The following is a 27,942-nucleotide window of genomic DNA, read 5'->3' as shown; positions in this document are numbered from 1 at the left end:
TTGATGGTGGGTGTGTGCGCGCGCGTGTTCATCACAGATCTGCGCGGAGCAAAGCTCGAGCTGCGCGTCACAACATACACAACTCTGCATGGCACCGACCTGTAATCATGGAGCTGTAAACCTGTATTCTGGTGGATCTAGACTCATAATTCCAGGCTGAGGATACAGGTGCTTTCAGAGACGCCAAATCATATCATCAGGTGGAAGCTGTGCAAAAAAGAACTTGGTTTAGTTAATGAAAAAATGTGGATCTACGCAAGTATTTTAACATTTGTGCTTCTTTTGGCCGAAGATGCAAGAGCTATGAGCAAGGTAAGATGCGTTTAAGATGTGTTTTTATTTTGAACACACATTTTACGCACGGTTTGGAATACTAAATACGGTTTTGCAATAGTTAAACTTGATTACCAGCGTATGATTTCATTTGGTTTTGGTTCGGTCTCGTTTCTATTACTTGACAAGTGCATTTATCTTGTGATTACCAGATTCATTTGTGTTTAGCATTGGCATGCCATTCGTTGTTGCGCATGGTGTTTTTGGAAGAGTTGAAGCCTGGACTTCAAATCTCCAGCCAAATGATTAAGAGCAGACAGCATTTTCTTGATTTTGTAATGGCAATAAACGGGAGTGCCTGTATTTGCAGAATTCGTGAGATTTTGAAATAAAGTTCATCTGGGGATTGTGTAATGACGTATTCTGTAATCAGCGTTAATGGAACGTGAAATTCCACGAGATCAGATGTTTAATGTTAATTTGTCTTAATATCCGGGAACATGAAACCTGTGTCAAATCATTATACACTTACGTTAAAAAGTTTTAGATCAATACGTTTTTTGTTGTACGTTTGTCTTTTTTTAAATAATTGCAGTTCTTCTGACCTCTAGCAAAGCATCATAAAAAAGAAAAGAAAAGCATAATAAAAAGCAAAATAAAAATATATTAAAATAGTAAACACAGGAAACAGAAAGGTTATTTTAAATATACAATTTTGCTGTTTTACTGTATTTTGATCAAGTAAATGACCTAAAACATGAAAAAAAAAACAGCATGACTGTTTGCTTTGCCATCACAGGAATAAATTAAATGTTAAATATAATAAAATAGTAAACATGAAAAACAGAAAGGTTATTTTAAATAAACAATATTGCTGTTTTACTGTATTTTGATCAAGTAAATGACAAAAAAAAAGCAGCACGACTGTTAGCTTTGCATCACAGGAATAAATTAAATGTTAAAATATGATACAATAGTAAACATAACAAAGTTTTTTTTTTTTTTTTTTTTTTTTTTAATATCTCTGTTTTACTGTATTTTGATGAAATAAATGACATAAAAAAACAGCACGACGGTTAACTTTTCCGTCACAGGAATATTTTAAATGTTAAAATATGATAAAATAGTAAACATAGTAAACAGAACGTTTTTTGTTTTGTTTTTAATATCGCTGTTTTACTGTATTTTTATCAAATGACATAAAAAACAGCATGACTGTTTGCTTTGCCATCACAGGAATAAATGAAATGTTAAAACATAATAAAACAGTAAACATGAAAAACAGAAAGGTTATTTTAAATAAACAATATTGCTGTTTTACTGTATTTTGATCAAGTAAATGACACAAAAACAAAAAAACAGCACGACTGTTAGCTTTGTGTCACAGGAATATATTAAATGTTAAAATAGGATAAAATAGTAAACAAAACCTATTTTTTTTAAATACCGCTGTTTTACTGTATTTTGATCAAATAAATGACATTAAAAATAAAAAAACAGCACGACTGTTAGCTTTGCTGTCACAGGAATAAATTAAATTGCAAAATATAATAAAATGGTAAATGTAAAAAACAGAATGATTATTTTAAATAAGCAATATTGCTGTTTTACTGTATTTTGATCAAATAAATGACATAAAAACAGGGCAAAATAAAATAAAATGTTACCAAACCCAAACTTTTTAATGGTATACTATGTATTATATTATACTCCTTTTTCTTCAATGCGGAAGTAAGCCTATGGGCGACATTCGGTTTATTATCCATTATAGGGAAATAACGAGAAGAATAACAGTGTGCAGTAGACAGTAAAACTGTTTGCACTACATTGTGCTCATATTTAAAATAATACACTAAAATAATATGGTAAAACACACCAATTTGCAATATCAAACAGCAAAGCCAGCTGTTTTGTACAGCTAAAAATAGCTGGACGTGGATGAGACCGGAAGCCAGACACATAAAATTTACAAATGGCCCATTTTTATGTGAAGAAAAAGGTGGATATAGTGAAAATACAACAGTTAATTCTGGTCCTTAAAATTTAATTGGCCAAAATATTTAGTTGAACAGCACTGGGATTTGTGTCACTTGACTTGTACATGTTCACAGTGTTCCAAATCAGAGTATGTGAGTGGTGCAACTGGACAGAAAAGCCCATATGGGAGAATGGGGGTTTCCACAGTCAGTTTCACAGACAGATCACTCAGAATAAGTCAAACAACACTTAACAAATCAGCTTTCTCACACAATCTCCCCTCCCTGGGCTGCAGGCAGCATATTTTGGCACATATGCCCTGGCCTAAATGACTCCTGGCACTACCAGAACATTCCAATCTTTAATCCTTGAGATGGCATGGCAATATAATTTAATTGGCATTTTAGACCCCTGACCTTACTGTAATTCCAGTCCAGCTTTTTTGGGCTAACACTGTGAGAACTGGCCACAATGCTAAGCAGCATGCTTTAATAGTTTACATGCACGATACACTATAAAACACCATACTGAATTGTGAAGTAGCTGAACAGGCTGCTGATTTTGTTCTTTTTGACCTTGTTTTAGACTCTGTGTTAACAGTGCATCTGATGTTGCTGATACAAGCAGAGACAGATGTCCTTCAATACGTTTTTGGACAGACAGCACACCCGTCATTTCCTCTGAAAACTGTGACCTTTGTTTCAAAACTGACCCTGATAGGGTGTGTGAGTGTGTTTTGGGCTCGATGCCTAGTATGGTAATTGGAGTCGAGTTCTGCTGGGGTTAAAAACAATATATGTCTGCTTACACAGCTGTAGCACTTAAGAGCAGCCCTGTCGGTCCCGCAGAAACATGCCCTACCCTCTTATGGCTGGGTGTGAGGGTGTCTGTGTGTGTGTGTGAGAGAGAGAGAGAGAGAGAGAGAGAGAGAGAGAGAGAGAGACATAGAGAGAGGGGGTCTTGACTCATTGTAAATGATAGTCACCAACTCAGTAACCCTAACTAATTGTGTAATGTTGTGAAATTTTTAGAATATCTTTGTTGTTGGTTAAATGTGTGAAGAGGTGAAGAGGTTAAAACAGCAGTGGCAGGGCTGTGATAACAAAACCTGTTACTAATGTGGGATAATTAACTGAAAATTTAGTGAAGCCGAAAAAAAATTTGTTTAAAAAAAATCACAAATGAAAAAAGTGACATACATTTGTTCTTTGTGCATTTATCTGCTGTTTAGCATTTTTTCATTACACTATATATAAAACTAATAATAGTGACAATATATATATATATATATATATATATATATATATATATTGATAGATAGATAGAGGATATATAGATATAGATTATGTAGATACATAGATTTTGTAGATAGAGAGATTATAGATAGATTAAATATAAATATAAAAGATAGATAGATCAATAGAGATAGATAGAGGATAGATAGATATAGATTATATAGACAGATTGATAGAGAGATAGATAGATATAGATTGTATATAGAGGGATAGATGGATTTTATAGATAGATAGATAGATAGATATAGATTATGTAGATATATAGAGATAGATAGATAGATAGATAGATAGATAGATATAGATTATGTAGATATATAGAGATAGATAGATAGATAGATAGATAGATAGATAGATAGATAGATAGATAGATAGATAGATAGATAGATAGATAGATAGATTATGTAGATACAGGGATGGGCAGTATTTTAGATAAATGTATTTAAAATACGTATTTGAAATACAAAATACTATTTTGTATTTTGTATTGTAAAGCCTTTGGGAAAAATCTAATGTAATTTGTATTTACATCGTTTCGTGTCTTAGGACATCAATGTATCGTCACGAGCCACAGGGTGTAATTTGAATTTGTCTGTGCATGGTTTTTTTTACTTTTAAAGGTCTGGTGCCCATCCACTCCCATTATATGGCTGACAGACTGCACCAGTTTTAGCCAAAAATCTTTGTTTGTGTTCTGGTGAAAAAACAAAGTCACCTACATCATAGATGCCCTGGGGGTAAGCAGATAAACATCACATTTTCATTTTTGGGTGAACTATCCCTTTAACACTCATGCACGTGAGCTGCCTGCAGCAGTCAGCATTGGATCAGCGACTTTTCTCAGTTTTCTGCATTAAGGTAAGGGTGTCATCATGATCAATTCCTTGTTGATTAAAGTTAAAATGGTGCATCATTCAGATTTGCCTTCAGAAAACATGAAAGAATAAAAAAGCACTGACACGTGTAGGAGAAAAATAGCGTTAGCTGCCTGTTAGCCAATCAGTTTTGATAGTTTTTTTTTAATCTATCAACTTTGTGTTATTGAGTTCTTGTGACTGAGTTGAAGTCATAATGGTGATAAAACATAATAAAAGATGTTTGGGGGGGAAAAAATGTAGTTTTGTTTTTCCTAGAGGGCAGGGGAAGGGAAGATCATTTCTAATCAGTAGTACACATCTAAATGTTTTTGTTTTGCATTCAGAATATGTCCATATATATTTAAATACATTTTTTGACACAGTATTTTGTATTTGTATTTAGATACATTTTTCCACTCAGTATTTTGTATTTTTATTTTAAATACATTTCTATGTATTTATGCCCATCTCTGTGTAGATATATATAGAGATAGATCGATAGATAGATAGATAGATAGATAGATAGATAGATAGATAGATAGATAGATAGATAGATAGATAGATAGATATAGACTATGTAGATAGATAGATAGATAGATAGATAGATAGATAGATAGATAGATAGATAGATAGATAGATAGATAGATAGATAGATAGATAGATAGATAGATAGATGGATGGATGGATGGATGGATGGATGGATGGATGGATGGATATCATAGATGATAGATAGATCTTTAAAATTCTGTTTCAAAACCTATATATATATATACTATTATTAGCACAACATGCCAAAAACGAGGATTGTGGAAGTGGTGCCAGCTAGGTACGTTTAATACAGAGGCATGCATAAACAATCTCAGAGTTACCCATGAGAGATCATAAGGAGAATAGAGAGAGAGAAAGATGGAGGGATGAAGAATTATAGGGTTGATGCTAAAAGAGAACAGAGGTCTGGAAAGGTCAGCCGCTGTGTTTTGTTAATATCAAACTCTATTGGTTGTATTTTCATGGGACATTACCTCACACAATGCCAATCAAAGACTGAATCAGTTCTGTTTATGAAAGTGTCGTAACACTTCTACCACAAGATTTAAACTAGGAGTAACCGGGAACATCTGTGTCCCATTTAGTGCGTCACATCTTTTACTGAGCCGTCACGGTAATGATGGCCATCATAGCTGAAGGGCTGTCATATTTTCATCCAGACCAGACAGTGAACCTCAGAATGCGGCAACAACGCCAGTTTTTCCTTTATATAGACCTTTACATAAGACCTGATCTCTGACCTCGCTGTGTTCAGGAAATACGCTGGTTGTGTGGTGAGTAAAATCTGGACTTTTAGTGGCCCTTCTGTTGGCAGCTACTGTCCATCCAGCACTATTATAACTCATGGCGGCCTACCACAGCAGATGAAGTTTGGTTAATGTTTATTTGGCAGCATTAACTTGGGCTATTTGCAGCAGCTTTGCGTAAAACATTTGGTTTCTCGGCATTCGTTTTTAAGTGCTTTCTGCACTCTCTGCTAAATCAACAAATTATCGTTGTTGTTTTTTTTTTGACATTTTGAACCTTTTTTTTAGTCAGCCACCTTATTCTTCAACTATGGGCGAGACTTCCAGTTCATTAGCCGATATAGGGAAATAACAAGAAGAATAACAACGTGCAGTAAACGGTAAAACTGTTTGCACTACAAACCATTATGTTCATAATTAAGATAATACAATAAAATAATATGGTAAGACAATATCAAGCAGCAAAACAAGCTGTTTTGTACAGCTGAAAATAGCTGGATGCAGATGAGACCAGAAGCCAGATCTATAAAATGTACAAATGGCCACGCCCACTCTTACGGCAAAAATAAGGTGGATAAAACTAATAGATTTGACGGTACATTCTGATTGGATAAGCCATGTTCAAAGCCATTATATATTAATGTGACCATAAATAGCCAGCAGGTGGCACTTATGGAACAGCGCAATACAGGATTTTCCTGATTACCTTTGTGCTTATAAACACTCCTTTAATATGAATTATACAGAGACTAAATAAAAAGAAAATACCATCTAAACTTAAAGACAGTTAGTTTGCCTCAGAGATACATTCACATAAACTCCCAGCCCCCAACTGTATCGTGATTTGTTTAACATCTTAACTGATTTGAGTTGTCACATATTTATATTGATTTCTTCAACTGACTTGGGCATCGTTACATCCCTATAAACAGCATCCACTTAGATTTACCATCAACTATGGGTGTGTCTCAATCAGCTCCCTAGTTACTCAGCACACTATCCGGTGAGTCAGATATTTCGAGGTCACAAAATCGTTCCACAATTCCCACAATGCACTATAAAATCTAGTAATCATCATACTCATGATGCATGATAAACAAAATACAAATCATACAAATATATTAAAACAAAACACGTGTCCCTATGTTTACAGCATTGTTGATAATAAATAAAAGTGATGTTTTAATGCACAAACATGTAATCGTTTTGGAAAATGAGTCAGAATCAGTGTTCAATGACTAGTGGATGAAATTATTTCTGGTGCCTGAATTCATGTTCATATCATACTGGGTGGAGGAATGGCTGTTTTACTTCACAAAAAGAACTGGTTATGCTGAACGATTAGTAATAAATTATAAAGTCATTACTGAACATTGGTGGTTTTTATGATATTGTTGTTGCTCTCATCTTATAAAAGCAAAAATCTTAAATTGACGCTATATTTGAGTTCACATTTAAAGGATTAGTTCACTTCCAGAATAAAAAAAAATAATAATAATTTACTCACCTCTATGTAATTCAAGATGGTCATGTCTTTCTTTCTTTAGTCAAAAAGAAATAAAGGTTTTTCAGGAAAACATTCTAGGATTTTATTTCATATAGTGAACTTCAGTGGGGATCAACGGGTTGAAGGTCCAAATAGCAGTTTCAATGCAGCTTTTAAAGGGCTCTACACAATCCCAGCCAAGAAATACACATCTTATCTAGCAAAACGAGTTGTCATTTTCTAAAAGAAATTAAAATTGATATACCTTTTAACCACAAATGTTCACCTTGCACTAGCTTTGCGATGTGCATCTGCGTCTTCACACATTACATAATCATGTTGGAAATGTCAAGTGTGAATCTTCATTCATACATTGGTTAAAAAAGAGAGGATAGGATGAAAAATCTCCTCCAACTTAAAAATCATCCAACATTGCTGTTTTACCTATTTTGTAAAGGGTGTTTGACTTTCTTTGCACGTTCGCTTTGTAAACACTGGTACTTCCGCCTATGTCACATGTGTGTGATTATATAGTGCATAGAGGCCGAGCTAGTGCAAGATGAGCATTTGTTGTTAAAAGGCATAGAAAATCACCAATCGTTTCGCTAATATGACCCTTATTCCTCGGCTTGGATCATGTAGAGCCCTTTAAAGCTGCAGTGAAAATGCAGTGGTGGCCGAACAAAGAAAAGAAAGACATGAACATCTTGGAGGGCTGAGTAAATTATCAGGAAATTTTTATTCTGGATGTGAACTAATCCTTTAAGTATATTATTATTTCCATAATACGTATTCTCTTTGAAAATATGCTGTGTAAATATAAGTGTACTTCCTTTTTACAGGAGAATATAAACATTCAGTGTTTTCATGTTCTAAAACCTTAAAAGAATAAAAAAGGGTGAAAAGCTTGTGTTAAGATCGGGTAGCATTTTATGAAATCACAGTATGTGAGATTCAGAGTCTGATTCTCTTGAGTGTGAACCATCTGTTTGACTTCCTCAGCCAGGACGTCTCGCATCTCTTGGCTGGGCTGAGACTGTGAGCGTGAAGAGTTAGAGGTTCAGAGAGAGCTGTGACATAAACAGACTCAGCTGGAATGTAGCTGTGTGTCCCCAAAATCCACAAGTGCTTGCTAAGCTAGTTTGGGCCTAATTGACACATCTGTCCTAATGACATGCGTCTGTCTGTCTGTGTGTGTCCTGCTGGAATAGAGTGATAGAGAGTCTAGCTGAGTCTTCAGATCTAGATCCATTACTTTGTCTCAGTCTGAATGAAAAAGTGTCGTCAAGGCTGTATTATCACAGCATTATGCAATATTATTTGACAGTAATGCTGTTTTTATTACTGTTTACACACACCTTGCAGAATCTGCAAAATGTAATTTTTTTTACCAAAATAAGAGGGATCATACAAAATGCATGCTATTCTTTATTTAGTCCACAAGAGAAAATAATAGTTGAATTTATAAAAACTGGCCTGTTCAAAAGTTTACATACACTTGATACGTAATACTGGGTTGTTACCTGAATGATCCACAACTGATTTTTTTTTTTTTGTGTGATTTTTGTTCATTAATCCCTTGTTTGTCCTGAACAATGAAAAACTGCCCGCTGTTCAGGTCCCGCGCGTTCTTTGGTTTCTCAGCATTTTTGTGTATTTGAACCCTTCTCGTCAATGACTGTATGATTTTGAGATCCATCTTTTCACATTGAGGAGAACTGAGGGACTCATATACAACTATTTTCTGTAGCTTCTGAAAAGCAGTACTTAATGAAAAAAAAAAAGATATTTAGGCAAAATCTTCATTTTGCTCAAAAGTTTTCACCCCCGGCTCTTAATGCATCATGCTTCCTTCTGAAGCATCAGTCAGCGTTTGAACCCTCTGTTATAGTTGCATTTGAGTCATTGACTCAGTTGTCCTCAGTATGAAAAGATGGATCTCAAAATCATACAGTCATTTTTGGAAAGAGTTCAAATACACAAAAAAGCTGAAAAACTGACGAATTTTGAACGATTTTTCTGAAGAACAGCGGGCCGTTTAACTGTTGAGGACAAACAATGGACTCATAAACAACTATCACTAAACAAAAAAAGACAGCTGTGGATCATTCAGGTAACAACACACTATTAAGAATCAAGTGTATAAACCTTTGAAATTATTTTCTCTTGTGGACTATATGTAAATGTCAGATTCTGCAAGGTGTATGTATACTTCTGACCTCAACTATAGATAGATAGATAGATAGATAGATAGATAGATAGATAGATAAAATAACTGAAGAACTCTTGATATGAACCGTGACCCTGGTGAACATCAAAGAGATGTATCTTTGTAATTTCAGAATGCTCTAGACAGTTTCGCATGTTTCTTTTAGTGTGGGATCATCTTGAATTCTAGCCATAAACTTGCTTTAGTGTTGTTTCAAAGCCTTAGATTAAAGGAAGAAGATGAGTCAGCCATGGACAACACCTCATTGAAAGAGAGATCAGACTGCTTCACCAGTCATGAGGTTATTGGGGTAAGAGGCTTTTCAGGAAAGCAGCCAATGTTGACAACTGCTCCTGCCAAGTATTTTTGGAAAAAACAACTATCTTATCTCAGGATAGCAGCTCATTCCCTGTTTGGTCAGTTGTGAGGTACACTGCTACAGTTAGACCAAATGTTCATGTAGCAGGTTTAGATAACAAATGTGTTTGTTTGCATGACCTGTAACTGTTGGAATGCCGTTTATTTAGTTGATTAGACCTTAGTCTATATGATAAAACCTGGTGCAGAAATAGATATAATGCATATATGCATGTGTTAGAATGCTATTTCCTATATTTAAAAAGCTTATAGAGAGCATACAAAGAACTGAGTATGCCTTGATGCCTGATGCACACACACCAAAATGACCATAACACACTCTTTCATTATGGTTAACAAGGGCTCTTATTGTCAAAGGCCAGTGTGTGTGTGTGTGTGTGTGTGTGTGTGTGTGTGAATATGTTTGCAAGTGTAACAGGACTTTTCACCTAATTAACTCTGCTTGAACAATGAAAGCCATTCTGGTATAATTTCAACAGAGGATGAAATGTGTTTTTGAGAAGTTGGGCAAATTACTGTCAGACTAAATCTTTTTAATGTCCCCTATCAGTCTGTGCTTACACAAAAGAACAGCAAAGCTTTATTAAATCCTTCCACTTCAAGCTGACAGTGGCTCAGTTTTTGTGTGGCACCCCATGTGCATTATTGTGTGGTTGTCATGGAACTACATGATTAAAGTTTTCAGAGGGACTTGGACTTTAAGCCCTTGATCCATCAGTCCAGTTAATTAACTGGTTTTGCCTTTGCATTTTAACTTTATTGAGTCTGATATTGAGATTCAGAACTACATTTATTTATTTGACAGATGGTTTCAGCTTAAAAGCTATTTACAGCTACAGTTGAGGTCAGAAGTTTACATACACCTTGCAGAATCTGCTAAATGTTAATTATTTTACCAAAATACAAAACGCATTTTTTATTTATTACTGACCTGAATAAGATATTTCACATAAAAGATGTTTACATATAGTCTGCATGAGAAAATAATAGTTGAATTTATATAAATGACTACATTCAAAAGTTTACATACACTTGATTCTTAATACTAATGATCCACAGGACAATTCCTTCAGGTCCCACAAATTCTTTGGTTTTTATTTTACTTTATTTTGTGTGTAATTAAATACTAAACTAAATAATGTCAGCAAAATGGTTTACCACCTTTTTACGTACTCTTAATGTACTTAACTTTTAGTGGGGTTTCTGTATTATTCCTCCTTTTAGTGTTTTTGATGGTGTTTTAACAATTTGCTTCTATTTTAACAAGGGCGTTTTTCCACGGATATCTTTTCATTCATTTGACAATTACTAATAAAATTAATTAACGAAAACTTGGTAACACTTTTCTTAAAGCCTTTATGTATAATGCATTATAAATGCTTATTAAAGGGCATAATGCAATATAATTAATCATAATGTGTGTTGTAATACATTGTATCTTGTTGTGAATAATTATAACAGAATTTAAAATGCATTGTGTAACAATGAATTGATGTGTTATAATGTCTTAACTGTGGTTACAATTATTCATGAGATTGTACAAGACATAATTAATGCATTAAAACTACTTTTATAATGCATTTTACATAAAGACTTCAAGTAAAGTGTTAAGTGACCCTGGACCACAAATCCAGTTTTAAGTCACACTGGTATATTTGTAGCAATAGCCAAAAATACATTGCATGGGTCAAAATGATCAATTTTTCTTTTATGCTAAAAATCATTAGAATATTAAGTATAGATAATGTTCCATTAAGCTATTTTGTACATTTTCTACTCTAAATATATCAAAACTTAATATTTGATTAGTAATAGGCATTTCTAAGAACTTCATTTGGACAACTTTAAAGGCGATTTTCTAAATATTTAGATTTTTTTTGCACCCTCAGATTCTAGATATTCAAATATGCATAAATTTCAATAATAAAAAAAAAAAGACTCTTATGACTAGTTTTGTGGTCCAGGGTCACATATGTTATAATTTCAGGAATTCATATAAGTTAACATTTAAAAAAAAAAAAGAAATTCAAATGACCTCATTAGCAACCTTTGCACATGTTGACCTCATAGTTCAGGACAGTGTTGCAGCACATAACATCAAACAGGTGTTTAGGAAAGCACTGTGGTGTCTTTATTTGCTGTTTTGAGAGTGGAAAAAACCCGAAAGGTCCTTTTTACCCTGGGAAGCCTTTAGGCCTGCTGTACCCGACAACGTGGCAGTTGCGAGATCAGACAAAAGGATGTCTTAAAGATGAAGCGGATCTTATAATGAAGAATTTCTGAAATGCTGAAATATTTCACTGCCTGTAAGCAGTTCCACATGCGGCGTGGCTGGGCATTTATAGAGACCTCTAAATCTCAGTACAGACAGATGACAGGGCCTGAGCTCTTCGGGCAAACAGTCAGAGAGCAAACGGGCCACTGTTAGATAGAGGCGGAGCCCAATGTCAATCAAATACAGTAGGCAACATAGTGTTTTAATTTGTATGAGGGTTCATACGGTCTTTGTGTGGTTAGTTAGTAGATAGTTCACCCAAAATTTGAGGAATTAATTACAGGATTTTCACTTTTTGATGAACTATCCCTTTAATGTCAAAGAGAAAGCACAGTAAAATTGATGCACTGAAGCAATCCTTGAGATTTTAGTGTTTTTAAAGGGACAGTTAATCCAAAAATGATAATTCTGTCATTGTTTACTCACCCTCATGTCATTCCAAACCAATTTCTACTTGTAAATAAACTACCGGTGCTTTTTCTGAGTTCTCAATGTCTCGTTTTAAATGTCAGGGTCCTTGGAAGTCTACCAATGAAGTGTGGAGCTACTTTGTGCCTCGTAAATGGCGTAAAACAGTGATTTATTTACATGGCTATTCCGATGCCCTGTTGACTCTCATTGACAACCTGTTGTGAGCATCGGCTAACTGACCCCAGATTTCGGACTGCAGGACACAAACCGAGATGAGATATGCAAGGTACGTTCACACTTGGTATCATGATTCAATACACTTTAGGTCAAAATCACACCGGAGTTCTCCTTTAAGACAAAGCAGAGCTTCTGTCAATAGATACAGTAGAGTGTTATTCCACCTAATTCATATTCATGAGCCAAGTACATAACATTTCATAGCTTTTTCCTGTCTTCAGTTCATACTGAACAGCAGCAAGTTGTTTTGGCAGTCCGAGAAAAAAAAAAAGCAGCACATCTGTGCATCATTTACTGCTTCTTCCTCAATTGTATGCCGTCATTGCGCATTTGTCCATTCTGTGGTTTCTGCCCCCATTGCTCCACATAGTCTTTTCGCTTTTACTGCTACTGTGCATGAAGCTGGATTTATTAGTGCTGTCAGCGTCAGGTAGGTATTACGAAAGCAGCTTTTTGAAGTACATGTGGCCGGCATCGCCGAGAGCACGGCACCATATATGGACAACCTCTGTATTCGACAACACCTGGCTTTTATGAAGCCTCATATCAGTCCAATTATTGCTTTATGGCTCAAGTGCATACTCTGTAAATGATATTCGCATGTAACCCACTGGATGTCATGCAAGGCTGTTATTGAGAAATGAGAGATGTTCTGTCAAACTGTGAGGTGCTGCAGGATGTGGTTTTAAAAAACAAGTTGTTTATGGGAGAAGGTGCAAATCCACTCAGGACCCATCGCTGGGCTGAATTTATGGGAATCTGAAGCCCCGGGCTGTCTTCAAAGCCAGTGCCATGGTGAAAGCTAGCGCTAACTGACAACAGATGCGTGCGTGAGAGAGACAGAGAAGAGTCTTTTTCTGTGTCTTCTCTAAAGGTAGTGGTCTTGATTCATAAAATGCAGATACTAGATGTGTTTTGTGTAACTTGGAAGTGGAGATAAGATTTGAAATGCATGTAAAGTGACACAGATCCTTCAAGTAAAAGTATGTGTGTGGTGTGTGATGGTATGGTTGGGAGGTCAAATTGTGGACAAATGTTATAGGGCCTGGTAAAGTTTCACTGCAGTGGTATCCTCATGGGCCACAGTGTAACGTTTGATCGCTTCCAGAGCATCAGGGCTCAGGCCGACAGGCAAAGTCTGTTACGCTCTTCAAGGTAAATTAGCAGCTTTTTTCTTGGCTAAAGCGCTGAAAGGCTTTAAACTGATGATTTAAGAGGGATGTGAATGGGTTAAACTCTAGTTTTGTTCCCAATTGCACCTCATGTCATTCCCCTGGCACTTGAAGGATTTAGTTTGATCTTTATGTTAAGGGTTGTGCTTCCCAAAAGCATAGTTTGCTATAGTGTTAAAGGGATAGTTCTTGTAAAAATTAAAATTTTGTTATAAATTACTCACCCTTATGTCGTTCCAAACCCCTAAGACTTTTGTTTATCTTCAGAACACAAATTAAGAAAATTTTTACAAAATCTAAAAGCTTTCTGACTCTGCATGGACAGCAACACAACTGACATGTTCAAGGCCCAGAAAGGTAGTAAGGACAGCATTTTTTTTTTAAAGAAATTCATACTTTGATTAAAAAGTATATGCAAATAAATGCTTTTCTTTTGGCATTTCTATTCATAAAAGAATCCTGAAATTAATAAAGAAGAACAACTGTTTTTGACATTGATAATCATAAAAAATCTTTCTTGATTTTTTAATGTTAATGTGAAATTTCTGAAAAAAAAGAAAGAAATTATATTACAATAGAAAAACTGTTATTTTAAATTGTAATAAGATTTCACAATATCAGATTTTTCACTACACAACTGAGGGTTTGCACTTACGTCACAATTTGGTCAGTTACCCGGATGCACAGCCATATTGGAGATACTCGGATGTAAACAACAGCATGGATTGCACAGTTAATGTACTACTGAATACATTGTTCTACTTATTTACGCTGTCTAAACCATGGAAAAACGTGTGGAAGCTGCTAAATCAAATAGAGAAGGACTTAGCAAGCAGGAAAGGGTGCAATCTTTTGACAAACTAAAGTTAATAGGTGGTAAAGATACGTACAAGCGGTATTAATTAAGATATTAGCCTAATATTTCACCTACCTGACTGGAAATGATAAGAACAAACACAAATGTTGTCAAGATTCTTGCCCTGGAAATCCTAGTTTAGTTTGGCCAACCACAAATGCGTTCTTTTCTCAGTTTTTTACACTCTTCTCGTTGATTTGTTATAACTTTTGGCAGTCTATAGTACTCCAAATGTTTTTCTCATTCCGACCGATTAGTACAGCCCAAAACATGACAATAATTGACCATTTTCAGCAGCAATAGTCAGCAGAATATGCAAGTTTCGTTCGGTTCAGTGGCATTGTTTACGTTATTTGCCGCCAATATGGCAGATTTCAAGGGGGACTTTAAATGTCATGATTATCGTCAATGCGGGTATATCGCGACACCCCTATGCACAATAATACCATTTTAACTGTTTTACTCACCGAAAACATATTTTATATATTTTCTTATATATTCTTTTGTCTTTCACACATTCTCTGTCTCAGATTTTTGGTGAGCCGGAGCCAGTCAAGATGGTATCTGAGGGTTCAGACTGCCGCTGTAAGTGTGTGATGAGGCCGTTGAGCATTGAGGCTTGCAGCAGGCTCCGTGACGGAAGCTTACGAGTGGATGATTTTTACACCGTGGAGACGGTGAGCTCAGGCTCTGATTGTAAATGTTCCTGCACGGCTCCTCCCTCCTCACTCAACCCATGTGAGAATGAATGGAGAACGGAAAAACTCAGGAAACAAGCTCCTGAACTACTCAAGGTAAACACTGCCATGTTCCTCAGGTCAGGAACTTTGGACTTTAAGAGAAAAGAATGATCCAATTAAGTGACGCCAATAGAATATTAATTGAGGTCCTGAAAGCACTAAAATGAGTTCACATCAACAAATCTGTAAAATATATAACTAGATTTTAGACTGGATTTTGAACGCTCACTTTGACATGTTAGTGTACACAAACTCAAGCATGAATTAGGCTTTTTAAAGATGTTCATGTCTTAATTTGACATTTTTTAGATGTTTGAACTTTACTTTGATTTTTTTTTGAAAGGGAACCCCAGGTATTAAGACTTGCATGGCTTAATATAATTTAAATGATGTTTCTTACTGAAAAATGTAGTAGAAAACCCATAAAGGGCTTGCATTATTTAAAAAAATCCACATTGTTTTATACATATTTTGGAATATGGGGGGTGCCATTATTTCAACGACAAAAAATGATTGCACTCGGCGAGCTATTGGCGCTACCTGTTGCTATTTTTACCGCAACACAACTCAGAAAATAAAATACTGATATGATGCCACATTGTGCAGCTTTTGATTGTAATTTTCAGTCGAAGGGCAACAAGAGAAGCGAAGTAAGTCCTCACTGCTTTCCTAGTGATAAGAAGAGGAGAAAAGAATGGGAAGATGCCTGTGGGCGAATAAAACTTCCTAAAGACCTGCGTCTTTGTTCTCTCCACTTTAGCCCTGATGCCTTTGAGGCTTTTAGTAGACCACAGCAACTGAAAGAGCTTACAAATGGCAGAGACAAGAAATGCTAGATGCCATCCTGGCAGGATGTAAAACATGCCGACGCTCATCATGACACCGCAGCCACTAAAGGAGTTTCTCAGCGTGGATTTCACTCAATATCCAGGGGCGTTTAGACTCCTTGTGGGGGAAAATCAATGGTATGGCATTTGGTTTAAGCCTACGCTTATATCCATCGCCACCTGTAAGCTCTTTTAGTAGCTGTGATGATCGTATCACTATTTTCACGAGTTCGCGCTTACATACAATAAACAGCGTAAAAGTTAAGCGTGTTTGGCGTGCTGTCCGGGAGAGGGGTCCGAGCTTGGCATTTGGCCCGAACCCAATAGCGCCCCCCCCCCCCCCTGGCTGAAGGAGAGGAGACGGGGAGGTGGAGGGATGCTGAAAACCAGAGATAATGAAGGTAAGACTGCTTGGCTATTTAAAGGGATTCTCTTGCAGTGCTTGGATAGGGAGTGTGATTGCTGATGGTGAATTGGCCGTGTTACTTATCTGTGCGAGCTCCTCCCAAAATTTGTTAATAAAACATCACTTATTTTCTGACTTGTGTTGTGGTAAAAATAGCAATAGTTAGCGCCAGTAGCTCACTAAGTGCAACCACTTCGCGTCATTAAAATAATGCTGCCTCCATAGTAAACAGTACAATATGAATAAAACAATGTGGTTATTTTTAAATAACATGCATTTTTCATGGGTTTTCTACTACATATTTCAGTAAGAGACATTGTTTATGTTATGTTAAGCCATGGAAGTCTTAATACCTGGTGTTCCCTTTAAGATGTTCAGCCCCTTAATTTGCACATGATAAGCTTTCTCTCAACAGAAAGCACGCCACAGATGCAGTTGATTATAACAGAAAACCATTTTGCCCCTAACTGGTAAAAACCAACAAAAAACACAGACACAGTTCTTTGTTTAGTTTTCCGAACTGAAAAAGTCAAACTTATTTTCTTTGCTAATCAGTAGCATGCAGCAGATGCTGTCACAGAGCATAACCCAAAACACACATATGTGACCCTGGACAACAAAACTAGTCTTAAGTAGCACAAAGCTACTTTGTGGCAATGGTCAAAAATACATTGTATGGGTCAAAATTATAGATTTTTCTTTTCTTTTCTTTTAAGTAAAGTTCATGTTCCATAAAGATGTTTTGTAAGTTTCCCACCATAAATACATAAAAACTTTAGTTTTGATTAGTAATATAAAAACTTCATTTGGACAACTTTAAAGGTGATTTTCTCAATATTTTATTTTTGCACCCTCAGATTCCAGATTATCAAATAGTTGTATCTCGGCCAAGTATTGTCGTATCCTTACAAACATCAATGGAAAGCTTATGTGTTTAGCTTTCAGATTATATATATATATATATATATCTCAATTTCGAAAATTGCCCCGTATGACTGATTTTGTGGTCCAGGGTTATATATATGATAGCTAAAAAAGAGTATCAAAGATTATATAGTGTTCATTTTGCCTACTGATGGCAAGAAGTCTAATCCTTTTATCCAAAGCTAAATTCAGGTGCATTGTCCAATAGGCATCAGTTAATATTAGTTTTCATATCAAACATTCTTCATTATTCTGTGTTTGTGTCTAGCTTCATTCCATGGTGGATCTGCTGGAAGGAACATTGTACAGTATGGATCTGATGAAGGTCCATGCCTACATGAACAAAGTTGTGGCTCAGATGAACACACTAGAAGAGGTAACTATTAAACTGATCAGACTTGAATGCGAAACATCAATTATGCTTAAAGGAACTGACAAAAGTATGACATTATCTCTTCATAGACCATAAAGACAAACCTTACCAGGGAGAATGACTTTGTGAGGGACAGCGTAGTAAATCTGTCCAATCAGCTGAAACGCTATGAGAACTACTCTGACATCATGGTGAGCATCAAGAAAGAGATCTCCAGCCTGGGACTCCAGCTGTTGCAGAAAGACGCCGCCTCTGACAGTAAAGCGCAGGTAACACACACTTTCTCCAACACAACGACACACACACAAATGCACAAGATCAGCCTTGTAATTCAAAACTGTATGATTCCAGGGCACAGAAAATAAAAAGTCCAAGGAGGTCATAAAACCACCCAACAAGAAACCCCCAGCTGTCAAACCTCCAGCCAAACAGCCTAAAGAGAAACCTATCAAGCCCAAGAAAGAGGCTCCTGCCAAAGCATCGAAACCTACGAAGCCAGACCCCACCAGCAAAACCAAGACCTTAGTGCACCAGGCGGGAGTCATCAGGGGGATCACATACTACAAAGCGTCCAAGACAGACGACTCTGAGTCACATTCAGCGGGGAGAGGAGAGAGAGGTATGGAAACCGTGCACATCACATCTGTGTTCAATTAATGTTTTCTGAAAACCACCTCAGTGTAGAGCCAAAAGCAATTGGTTTAACTGTGGGTGATAAAATGGGTGAAACACTTCTATATTCTTGAACATCATAGAGATTAAGGCAAATACTCAGAACACATTAAAGTGAATTTTGCCCATATTTGTGTTCTGATTTACAGTCTGCATGAAGAAGTTGACGCTAGTTGCTGAAAATCAGAACCAATCTGCAGATCAGAGTTGATAGATTTAATGGAAAATCGCGTAGTGTATGATGGTCACAGACTTCGTTTTTTTAGCTTCAGACTTTGATTCCATACAGTCAGAGGATATCAAACGTGTTTGATATTTTGAGCCAATTTTAGAATACATATGTGACCCTGGACTACAAAACCAGTCGTAGCACAGGTATATTTGTAGCAATAGCCCATACACTGTATGGGTCAAAATTATTGATTTTTCTTTTTAATGCTGAAAATTAATAGAATATTAAGTAAAGATTGTGTTACATGAAGATATTTTGTCAATTTTCTCCAGTAAATATATTAAACTTAATTTTTTTGTATATGCATTGCTAAGAACTTTATTTGGACAACTTTAAAGGTGATTTTCTCAATATTTATATTTTTTTTCACCCTCAGATTCCAGATTTTCAAATAGTTGTATCTTCGCCAAATATTGTCCTGTCCCAACAAACCAAACATCAACTTCAAATTGACCCTAATAACTAGTTTTGTTGTCCAGGGTCACAAATTGTTTTCATTTGTCACACATTTACGAGCAACAAGGCACACTCAACTAACTGCTAAATAGACAGACTCGTCTTATAGGGATAGTTCACCCAAAAATGAAAATTCTGTCATTAATTACTCTCCCTAATGTCATTCGTTCATCTTCAAAACACAAATTAAGATATTTTTGATGAAATCTGAGAGCTTTCTGACCCTGCTTAGACAGCAATGTAACTGACACATTCAAGGCCCAGTAAGGTAGTAAGAACATCATTAAAATAGTCCATGCGACATCAGTGGTTCAGCCGTAATTTTATGAAGTAAGGCTGGACTATATGACCTAAAATCAAAATCTCGATTAACTGTACGTCAAATACAAAAGTTGCCATGCCAACCTGCTACTCTAAACAAAAGCTTGCAACGCTTGCCCCGCCTCTGTGGTCTTCTGATTGGTCCACTGTTTTGCCAAGTCCATGGTTGTTTTTGATGTCTGCGGGTTGAAGCGACCCAAATAACGTCATATTTAGCAATATACCAGGGGAACACAGACAAAAAGTGTGTATTTTACACCCTGGAATGCGTTTTTTTGCGATTGGGCTAGTTTTGAGTAGCAATTGGGCAGGTTTTGTTGTAAAAATCTGGCAACCCTGATATACCTTTGCATAAAACAAAAATATAGTGCTCCAATCGGTTCTTAAAATAATGACATGAAAACATTTTGTTTAACCCTTATGCAAACGAATCGTGCCCACAGCTAAAGTTTAGCTGCTAAACCGTAAACACATAACAAAACAATAATGGGGAATACGTTGACTAACGTGACTAACTGATGAAACAACACAGTTTGTAAACCAAAATATGTCTAAGTTACATTCTTTATTATGAAACGAAGTAATTAGAACAACGACAGTCTACATTAATCGACACATTCTTAAGAAATTTCACAGCAAATTATCAGAACTATTTCAGTAAGACAGTAATATTGTGGTTTACCTGGAAAACTAAAGCTGAACTAGGTATACATCACATACTAGCACAAAAAACTTGATATTTTGAGCACTTAACGTATAAATCGTACTTACAGGTTGTGGTTCGGAGACACTTGTTCGTCCAAATAAAGACTATTAGAAGCCAAAGAAGACAAAAGCCAAGATTAGAGAAGCAGTCCTCTGTAAAATGATGAGCACAAAACAAAAGGTTCGAATTGTATTGCTGAGGTATCGTGGAAAAATTTAATTTTAACTACTGATTCTTCACATCATCATCTTTCTCCAATGAAAACAAAACAAACTTTCTTTCACAGCACAGAACACAGAGTCTTCTCAACATGATGTAAACACACTAACTAGCAGAAGTGTTTGTGGGCAGGTAGGGATTATGCTAATGTTCTACCCAGTGACGTAGATCTGTAACAGGCAGAAGATTCGAAATATGACGACTCGCTAAGGCGATTGAGTTGACTCTTTCTTTTGAGAGACAATATCTTTATGTATAATGCACGTTTTTGATTAACAACTTTTCAGACTGTTTACATTGAATGATAGCTACGTTACAAACTTCAAAAAATATATTTTTCAAAAACCCATATGACCTGCTTTTTCTAACGTGCAAAAGACAAACAAAATAACAAAAAACAAAATAACCGACATCGGAAAATTACAGATTCTGAATGTCAGTTTGGATTACTTTTCGATTAATCATCCATCCTATTACGAAGCTACGAGAATACATTTTGTTTTCATAAAATTACGGTTGATTAATTAGAACTGATGTCACATGGACTATTTTAACGATGTCCTTACTACCTTTCTGAGCTTTCATCAAAATTTTTTCTAATTTGTGTGCTGAAGATGAACAAAGGTCTTATGGGTTTGAAACCACATGAGAATGAGTAATTATTGGCAGAATTTTTATTCTTGGGTGAACTATCCCTTTAACATAGAAGCTAAATTTATGCAACTGGCCCTAGAACATTCTAGAAACCTCCTTGCATTGTCTTATTAACCACCCCAAACACCTTTTTACCACCTAGTAAAACCCAGACAACCACCCAAAACAGTGTGGCAGCAATTTTTGGAATTTTTTTTTTTTAAATATTTATTTATTTGTACCATTGATATTTGTGTAAAGTTTTTGAGGACAGGTTGTGTGCACCTGTAGTTTGTAGTTATGACCCCAGGCTTTCAGACGCTCCATTTCACCTCATGACTATAAAACCTTACAGGAGGTACAAGAGAAAGTCCAGAGAAGCGTTTTATTGTTTATATTTCATGAGCCTCTTGTGAGCGAGACTGGATCTCCAACATATCCTCTATAAAATTCCTCCATAATCCAATTCCTCTTAAATTTTATTTCTCATTAAAATCCTTAACTGTGAACACCAGAATAGCCCACGGTTAGGAAAAGGGGGTTCCCTTCTCATGAATCTGGACATGAAATCTACAGTGTAGTGAATCTTTAAGTTCCTCTCCAGTTATAAATGCATCTCTTGAGAGGCAGCAAGAAACTTGAGTTATTTTAGTGAAATGCTGTTCTGTATTTCTTTATTTCATCAGCAGTATCAGCAAGAATTTTCCTCTGGGATGAAATCATTCTTATTGCTTTCCAGAACCAAATATAAAACGGTAACATGCAGGGAAGAGAAAACAATCATAATTTGCTGAGCTGTCCAAAACTATTACAGTACTGGCCCTGTGTCCTTGAATGACAGATAGCAGTGATGGAGTGTGTATGAATATCTGATGTACTTGTGTCCTGTGCTCATGTCCACATGTTTAATGTTCCAGACGCTCCCACAGTGCAGGAAGAGGAGGCTCAGATTAGGGTCTCTCCGCTGACATTGTCTTACGGAGATCTGTTGTACATGGCATGAGATGAAATGGGCTCAGTGTAGGAATGTCGAATCCAAGCGTCGCAGGCAGAGACTGGGTTACAATGCAGGAAGTTTCTTCGAGTGCAACATCTCATTAATAATTCTTTTGATGTGAGGAATCTCAAATGCTCAGGGTAAAACTGCAGGCCAACAGTTGTAATCTGCCTTTCAAACCCTCCCTGGATTTCTCCTTATATGCTCTTTTCAGAAAACCAAGCCAAAACCCACACTGGGCACCTAACCGAGGACAAAAAGGGCTCCGAGATCGTTTTGGAAGAGTCTGAAATAACGCCGACCGAACCGCCAAAAACAACCACTACGCTTGCTGCTGTGACAACAACAAGCACCACACTAGCAACCACCAGTCAAGTGCCCATCATGAATACAACCCTGTCCACACCAGCACCAGAGAAACCAATAGGCAGTGGAGGAAAGACGCACTTGCAAAAAGCAGGTACAATGACTTTTGGACACCTTATTTGCATATTTAATGCATGTACTGTACATGTGTTGAGATGTATGGAAATTTATATTTATTTCTCTGAATAGGTAAATCTCTAGACTGTGAGGGCACGCTGGCGTCAGTGGAGATGCCAGAGAAGCATCACAGTTATGGACGGAATGAAGGAGCCTGGATGAAAGACCCAGTGGCCAAAGACAACAAGATCTATGTTACAAACTACTACTACGGCAATAATCTGGTGGAGTTCCGCAACCTGGAGAATTTCAAACAAGGTAAAAACAGTAAAACAAAGACATTTCTGCATGGTTCTTGTTTACTAACCTTGCACAATCCAGTTTAAGGCTCTAAAGGCATTGAAAAAGCACTGTACCATGATTTGAGATGTTGAATTATCTTTTTTTTTTTTTATTAGACTACTAGGGAAGTCAGTTTTCGCCACTGAATAAAAAAAAATGTTATTGCGACTTTGTATCTCACAATTCTGACTTTTTTCTTAGAATTGTGATATAAACTTGCAGTTGCGAGTTATAAAGTCCAGTTTTGAGAGTAAAAAAGACTGATGTGTTCTAAGAATTTCGACTTTTTTCCTCAGAATTACGTGATATAAACTCAGAATTGCATTACAGTATATAAACTCACAATTGCGAGAAATAAAGGCAGAATTGTGAGATAAAAACTCGCAACTCTTGACTTTTTTTTCTCGCAAATGTAAATTTGTATCTCACATTTTTCACTTTTTTAAAGTCCATTTTTGAGAGTAAAAAAAAACTAATATGTTCTCAGAATTCTGACTTTTTCCCTCAGAATTACATGATAAAAACTGAGAATTGTGAGATAAAAACTCTTGACTTTTTTTCTCGCAAATGCAAGTTTGTATTTCACGTTTCTGACCTTTTTAAAGTACAGTTTTGAGAGTAAAAAAAGACTGATGTTCTCAGAATTCTGACTTATAAACTCAAATCTGAGAAAAAAGTATTTTTTTCAAGTCTCAAGTTTAAATTGTGATATAAACTTGCAATTGCAAGAAAAAAGTCAGAATTGCAAAATACAAACTTGCATTTGCAAGAAAAAGGTCAGAATTGTGAGTTCATGTCTCACAATTCTGACTTCATAACACAATTGTGAGTTAAGCCAGAATTGTGACATATAAACTGAAAATAATTGCAAGTTTATATCGCGCAATTCTGAGAAAAAAAGACTGATTTGAGAGTTTATATCTTACAATTCTGCGAGTTTGTATCATGCAATTTAGAGAAAAGGCAGAATTGCTAGATTACAATTACTCTTTTTTATTTTTTATTCAGTGGCAAAAACAGGCTAACATATTCCATAGACTACAGATTATGCCTAAAATATCCACTTTTCAAGCTAAAATGTACATTTTATTTTATTTTTTATTTATTATAATTGTATTTATTTTTAAATATCTCGTTTTATTATTTTCATTTATTGATCATGATTTTTATTGATAGTGGCAACAGTAATTAATCAAATGATAATAAAATGGAGAAGAGCACTATAATCAGCCTGGATCGCAGATTTGGATTTTTCAAAACCCAGCATTCGAAATTGACCTGCAAATTAACCTCCATGATGAAGAACTGCAATGCAAAAATGGCATTCAGAGCTAATTTTATTTCTCATTTTTTTTGTAAACCAGGTGTTCGATAATATTTTGCTGAGCATGTTATTGTGCTGGTAATTTGGCAGGTTTAGGACTGCCGTGGACAGCTTTTGATATTCATCATAGTCTGTGCGGTGATTAGTTTGCAGGAGTAACAGAAATTACCTTTTCCACTAAGTTTAAATAGATTTTTACCTTTTATGGGCATATTTACCTTTATAAGGCCATACTTAAATGTATGCATCATCTTTTGTCTTAAATAGTGAGACACTATAGGGCTCTTACCAATCAAATGAAATTAGAGTATCAGCAAAAATTGTGTTTGCAATGCAGAATTGGCATAGAAACTGCCTCTGAAGTGGCGTTTAGATGTATTCACGCAGACTATTTAATGCAGGTCATGAATGCAGTTAACCTGCAGTTATAAATGCATAGTTATGTTTTTTTGTATGTTTTGATGTTTAAAAAACATTGAATACTGATATTTGAAATGATTTGGGGGAAAAAAAGTGAAAATATACTTTAAATATAACCTAAAATCGCCAGTAGGTGGTGGCAAATCACTGCATGATTGAGTCATTCATTCAACCGATTTGTTCAAACAGCTGATTGATTCAGTAACGAAACACCATTGTGTGTTGCTCAGAAATGCAAAATGCAAAACAGTTCTGTTGTGGCTTTGTTTGAAGCTATTTTTTGTTGATGAAATACAGTAAAAACAAAAACTGTTGTGTCTAAAATGTTTATTAGACGGTCTTATAAAACCAATATCACATTTGCAATCGTGCTGATATTTGGAGAAAAAAAAACTACTCTGTGTGATATTAACTATATGAGATGATATAACTATAAACAACATATAAAAGTCATACGAGGCCATATTTGCCCCTCATGTTGAATTTTGGGGAAATTCGAAATGTATTTTAAAATTCTAAATCACACAGTGAAAGCGTCAACTTTAACCTAGTGTATGCGTGCACTCTCTGGGCTTGTTTTTGTTTGCTTTTTTCGATGTATTCGATAAATTCAATTCAAATAGTATCGTAGATTATGTACAGTGCCTTGCAAAAGTATTCATACCCCTTCATTTTTTTCACATTTTGTTTTGTTGCAGCATTATGTTAAACTGCTTTAAATTACTTTTTTTCCACATCAATCTACATCTCATACACCATAATGACAAAGCACAAAACAGGTTTGTAACAACTTTGCAAATTTATTAGAAATAAAAAACTGAAAAGATCTCGTTGCATAAGTATTCATACACTTTTCTGGGACACTCGAAATTTAGCTCAGGAGCATTCATATTGCTTCTAGATGTTACTACACTTGGAGTGGAGTTAAACTGTGGCAAATTCATTTGAATGAGTATGATTTAGAAAGGCACACACCTCTCAGAAAAGGTCTAACAGCTGAAAATGCATATCAGAGCAAAAACCAAGTCCTGAGGTCAAGATAACTGCCTGTAGAGCTCAGTGACAGACTTGCGTTAAGGCAATGATCTAGGGAAGAGTTAAAAAAAAAATCTGCTGCATTGAAGGTTCACAGAAGCATGTAGCCTCCATTATCCATAATGGAAGATGATTGGAACAACTAGGACTCTAGAAAATGTCTGCCAGCCCCCATCCAAGCTGACAGAGCTTGAGAGGTGAAAAGGTGAGGCAAAGAATGGCAGATAATTGCCAAATGCAGATGTGCAAAGATGGTCACATCAGACCCAAAAAGACTTGAGGCTGTAAAGGTGCTTCAACTATGTACTGAGTTAAGGGTATGAATACTTATGCAATGTACTTATCTCAGTGTTTTATTTTGAATAAATTTGTAAAATTTGCAAATCTGGTTTTTGCTTTGTCATTATTATGGTGTATGGAGGGTAAATTGATGTATTATTGCACTGTATATTGCACACCCCTACTATGGAGTTGAGAATATTGCTCCATGATGGCCTGTGTTGCTTATACAAATTCAACAGTAACAAACTGAATCATAATCAAGCTGTTTTGAATATCTTCATCAATAATAGGTCGCTGGAGTAACCTCTACAAGCTTCCATACAACTGGATAGGAACCGGTCATGTGGTCTACAACGGTGCTTTCTATTACAACAGAGCCTTCACCAAAAACATCATTAAATATGACCTGCGTATGCGCTTCGTGGCAGCTTGGACTCAGCTTCATGATGCAGTCTATGAGGACACCACACCCTGGAAATGGCGAGGACATTCCGACATCGATTTCGCCGTAGACGAGAGCGGCCTCTGGGTGATCTACCCGGCGCTGGATTATGACTATTCGCAACATGAAGTCATCGTCATCAGCAAGCTGGACCCAAGCGACCTGTCCATGAAGAAAGAGACGACATGGAGGACTGGGCTGAAGCGCAACTCGTACGGAAACTGCTTCATCGTGTGCGGCGTGCTGTACACCATTGACGTCTACAACCAGAAAGAGGGCGAGATTTCGTATGCGTACGATACGCACACAAACACAGAGGCCACTCCACGTTTGCCATTCACTAATGAGTACGCCTTTGTGACCCAAGTGGACTACAATCCCAAAGATAAGGTGCTGTATGCATGGGACAATGGCCATCAGATGACCTACAATATTCACTTTGTGGGCCAGTGAAGTTTTGAGAATCTGATGCAGTGGGCGTCTTTAATTTGGCCTGGTGCATAAGGAAGTACACCATTTATGGGAGCACATTGCTTTCTTTAGTAGTATGGTGATTAAGATAAAGTGTTAAACTCAGTGTCAAAAATATAAATAGGTTATTTAGATCTTTTATCTTGCTTTTTTTTTTTCCTCAGAAATCTGAGTTCACATCACACAATGAATGAATAAATAAACCAAATAAATAAAAATTCTAAATGTTAATTCAGAATCGTTGGAATATTCAGAAAATAGAATCCTAAGAAATTCAAAGAAAAAAATTCCCCCAAAAAAGTCAAAATTGCAAGATGTAAACTCAGAATTCTGAGGGACAAAAAGACAGTACTGCAAAAAAAAAATCATAATTGTGATATAAAAGGTTGCAATTATCTTTTAGATTTTTATTGCGTGGCAGAAATATGCTTCCATAAAAATGCATCCACATGATTTATGAATATATTTTTACCCTCAACTAAACAGTCTGAGGACTTTAAGGCGATTTATGTCTTATTTTTATATAGTTCATAATCAGGCCTCAAGTTTAGAAAGGTACAGTTAAGGATCTTAAACAAATGTAAAGTGTAACCTGAATGGTTTTGCACAGCTTTTTATGCAGTAATGTTTGTTCTTACATTCAAGATTTGCAAAGTGTGTAGTAATATCATTTAACAGCAACAAAATATCAATTTAGGGGATGGGATTTTGAACATTATGTAAATTTCATTATTTCTAGCTATTCATTTTGTAAAATACTACATTCTCATTGTAAATATTTCCAAGAATAAGTTGTGTTACAATATTCCTATTATAAACCTCAGATTTATCATCCCCAGATATTTAATGTTATAGTCACTCAACATAAGTGGTTACTTATGATTACTCCTGGATGAGTTACAGCGTTTTGTATGTTGCATTTACGTGTAAAATTTCACATTTCGTGTAAAATAGTTCAAATAAACTTACTCTAAAATCA

General features: G+C 35.9%; 1 protein-coding gene across 1 annotated transcript; it reads left to right on the top strand.

Annotated features, from left to right (window-relative positions):
- Positions 1-27,942, top strand: olfml2a (olfactomedin-like 2A). The gene is made up of 8 exons (XM_073819179.1): positions 1-312; positions 15,249-15,512; positions 17,884-17,991; positions 18,078-18,257; positions 18,340-18,607; positions 22,439-22,684; positions 22,780-22,965; positions 26,341-27,942. The coding sequence occupies exons 1-8, from the start codon at positions 244-246 to the stop codon at positions 26,943-26,945; spliced, it is 1,926 nt and encodes a 641-aa protein (XP_073675280.1). The 5' UTR covers positions 1-243; the 3' UTR covers positions 26,946-27,942.

The sequence above is a fragment of the Garra rufa genome, chromosome 15 (genome assembly GCF_049309525.1).
Source record: "Garra rufa chromosome 15, GarRuf1.0, whole genome shotgun sequence".
NCBI lineage: Eukaryota > Metazoa > Chordata > Actinopteri > Cypriniformes > Cyprinidae > Garra > Garra rufa.
This window is presented reverse-complemented; position numbering and strand designations above follow the sequence as displayed.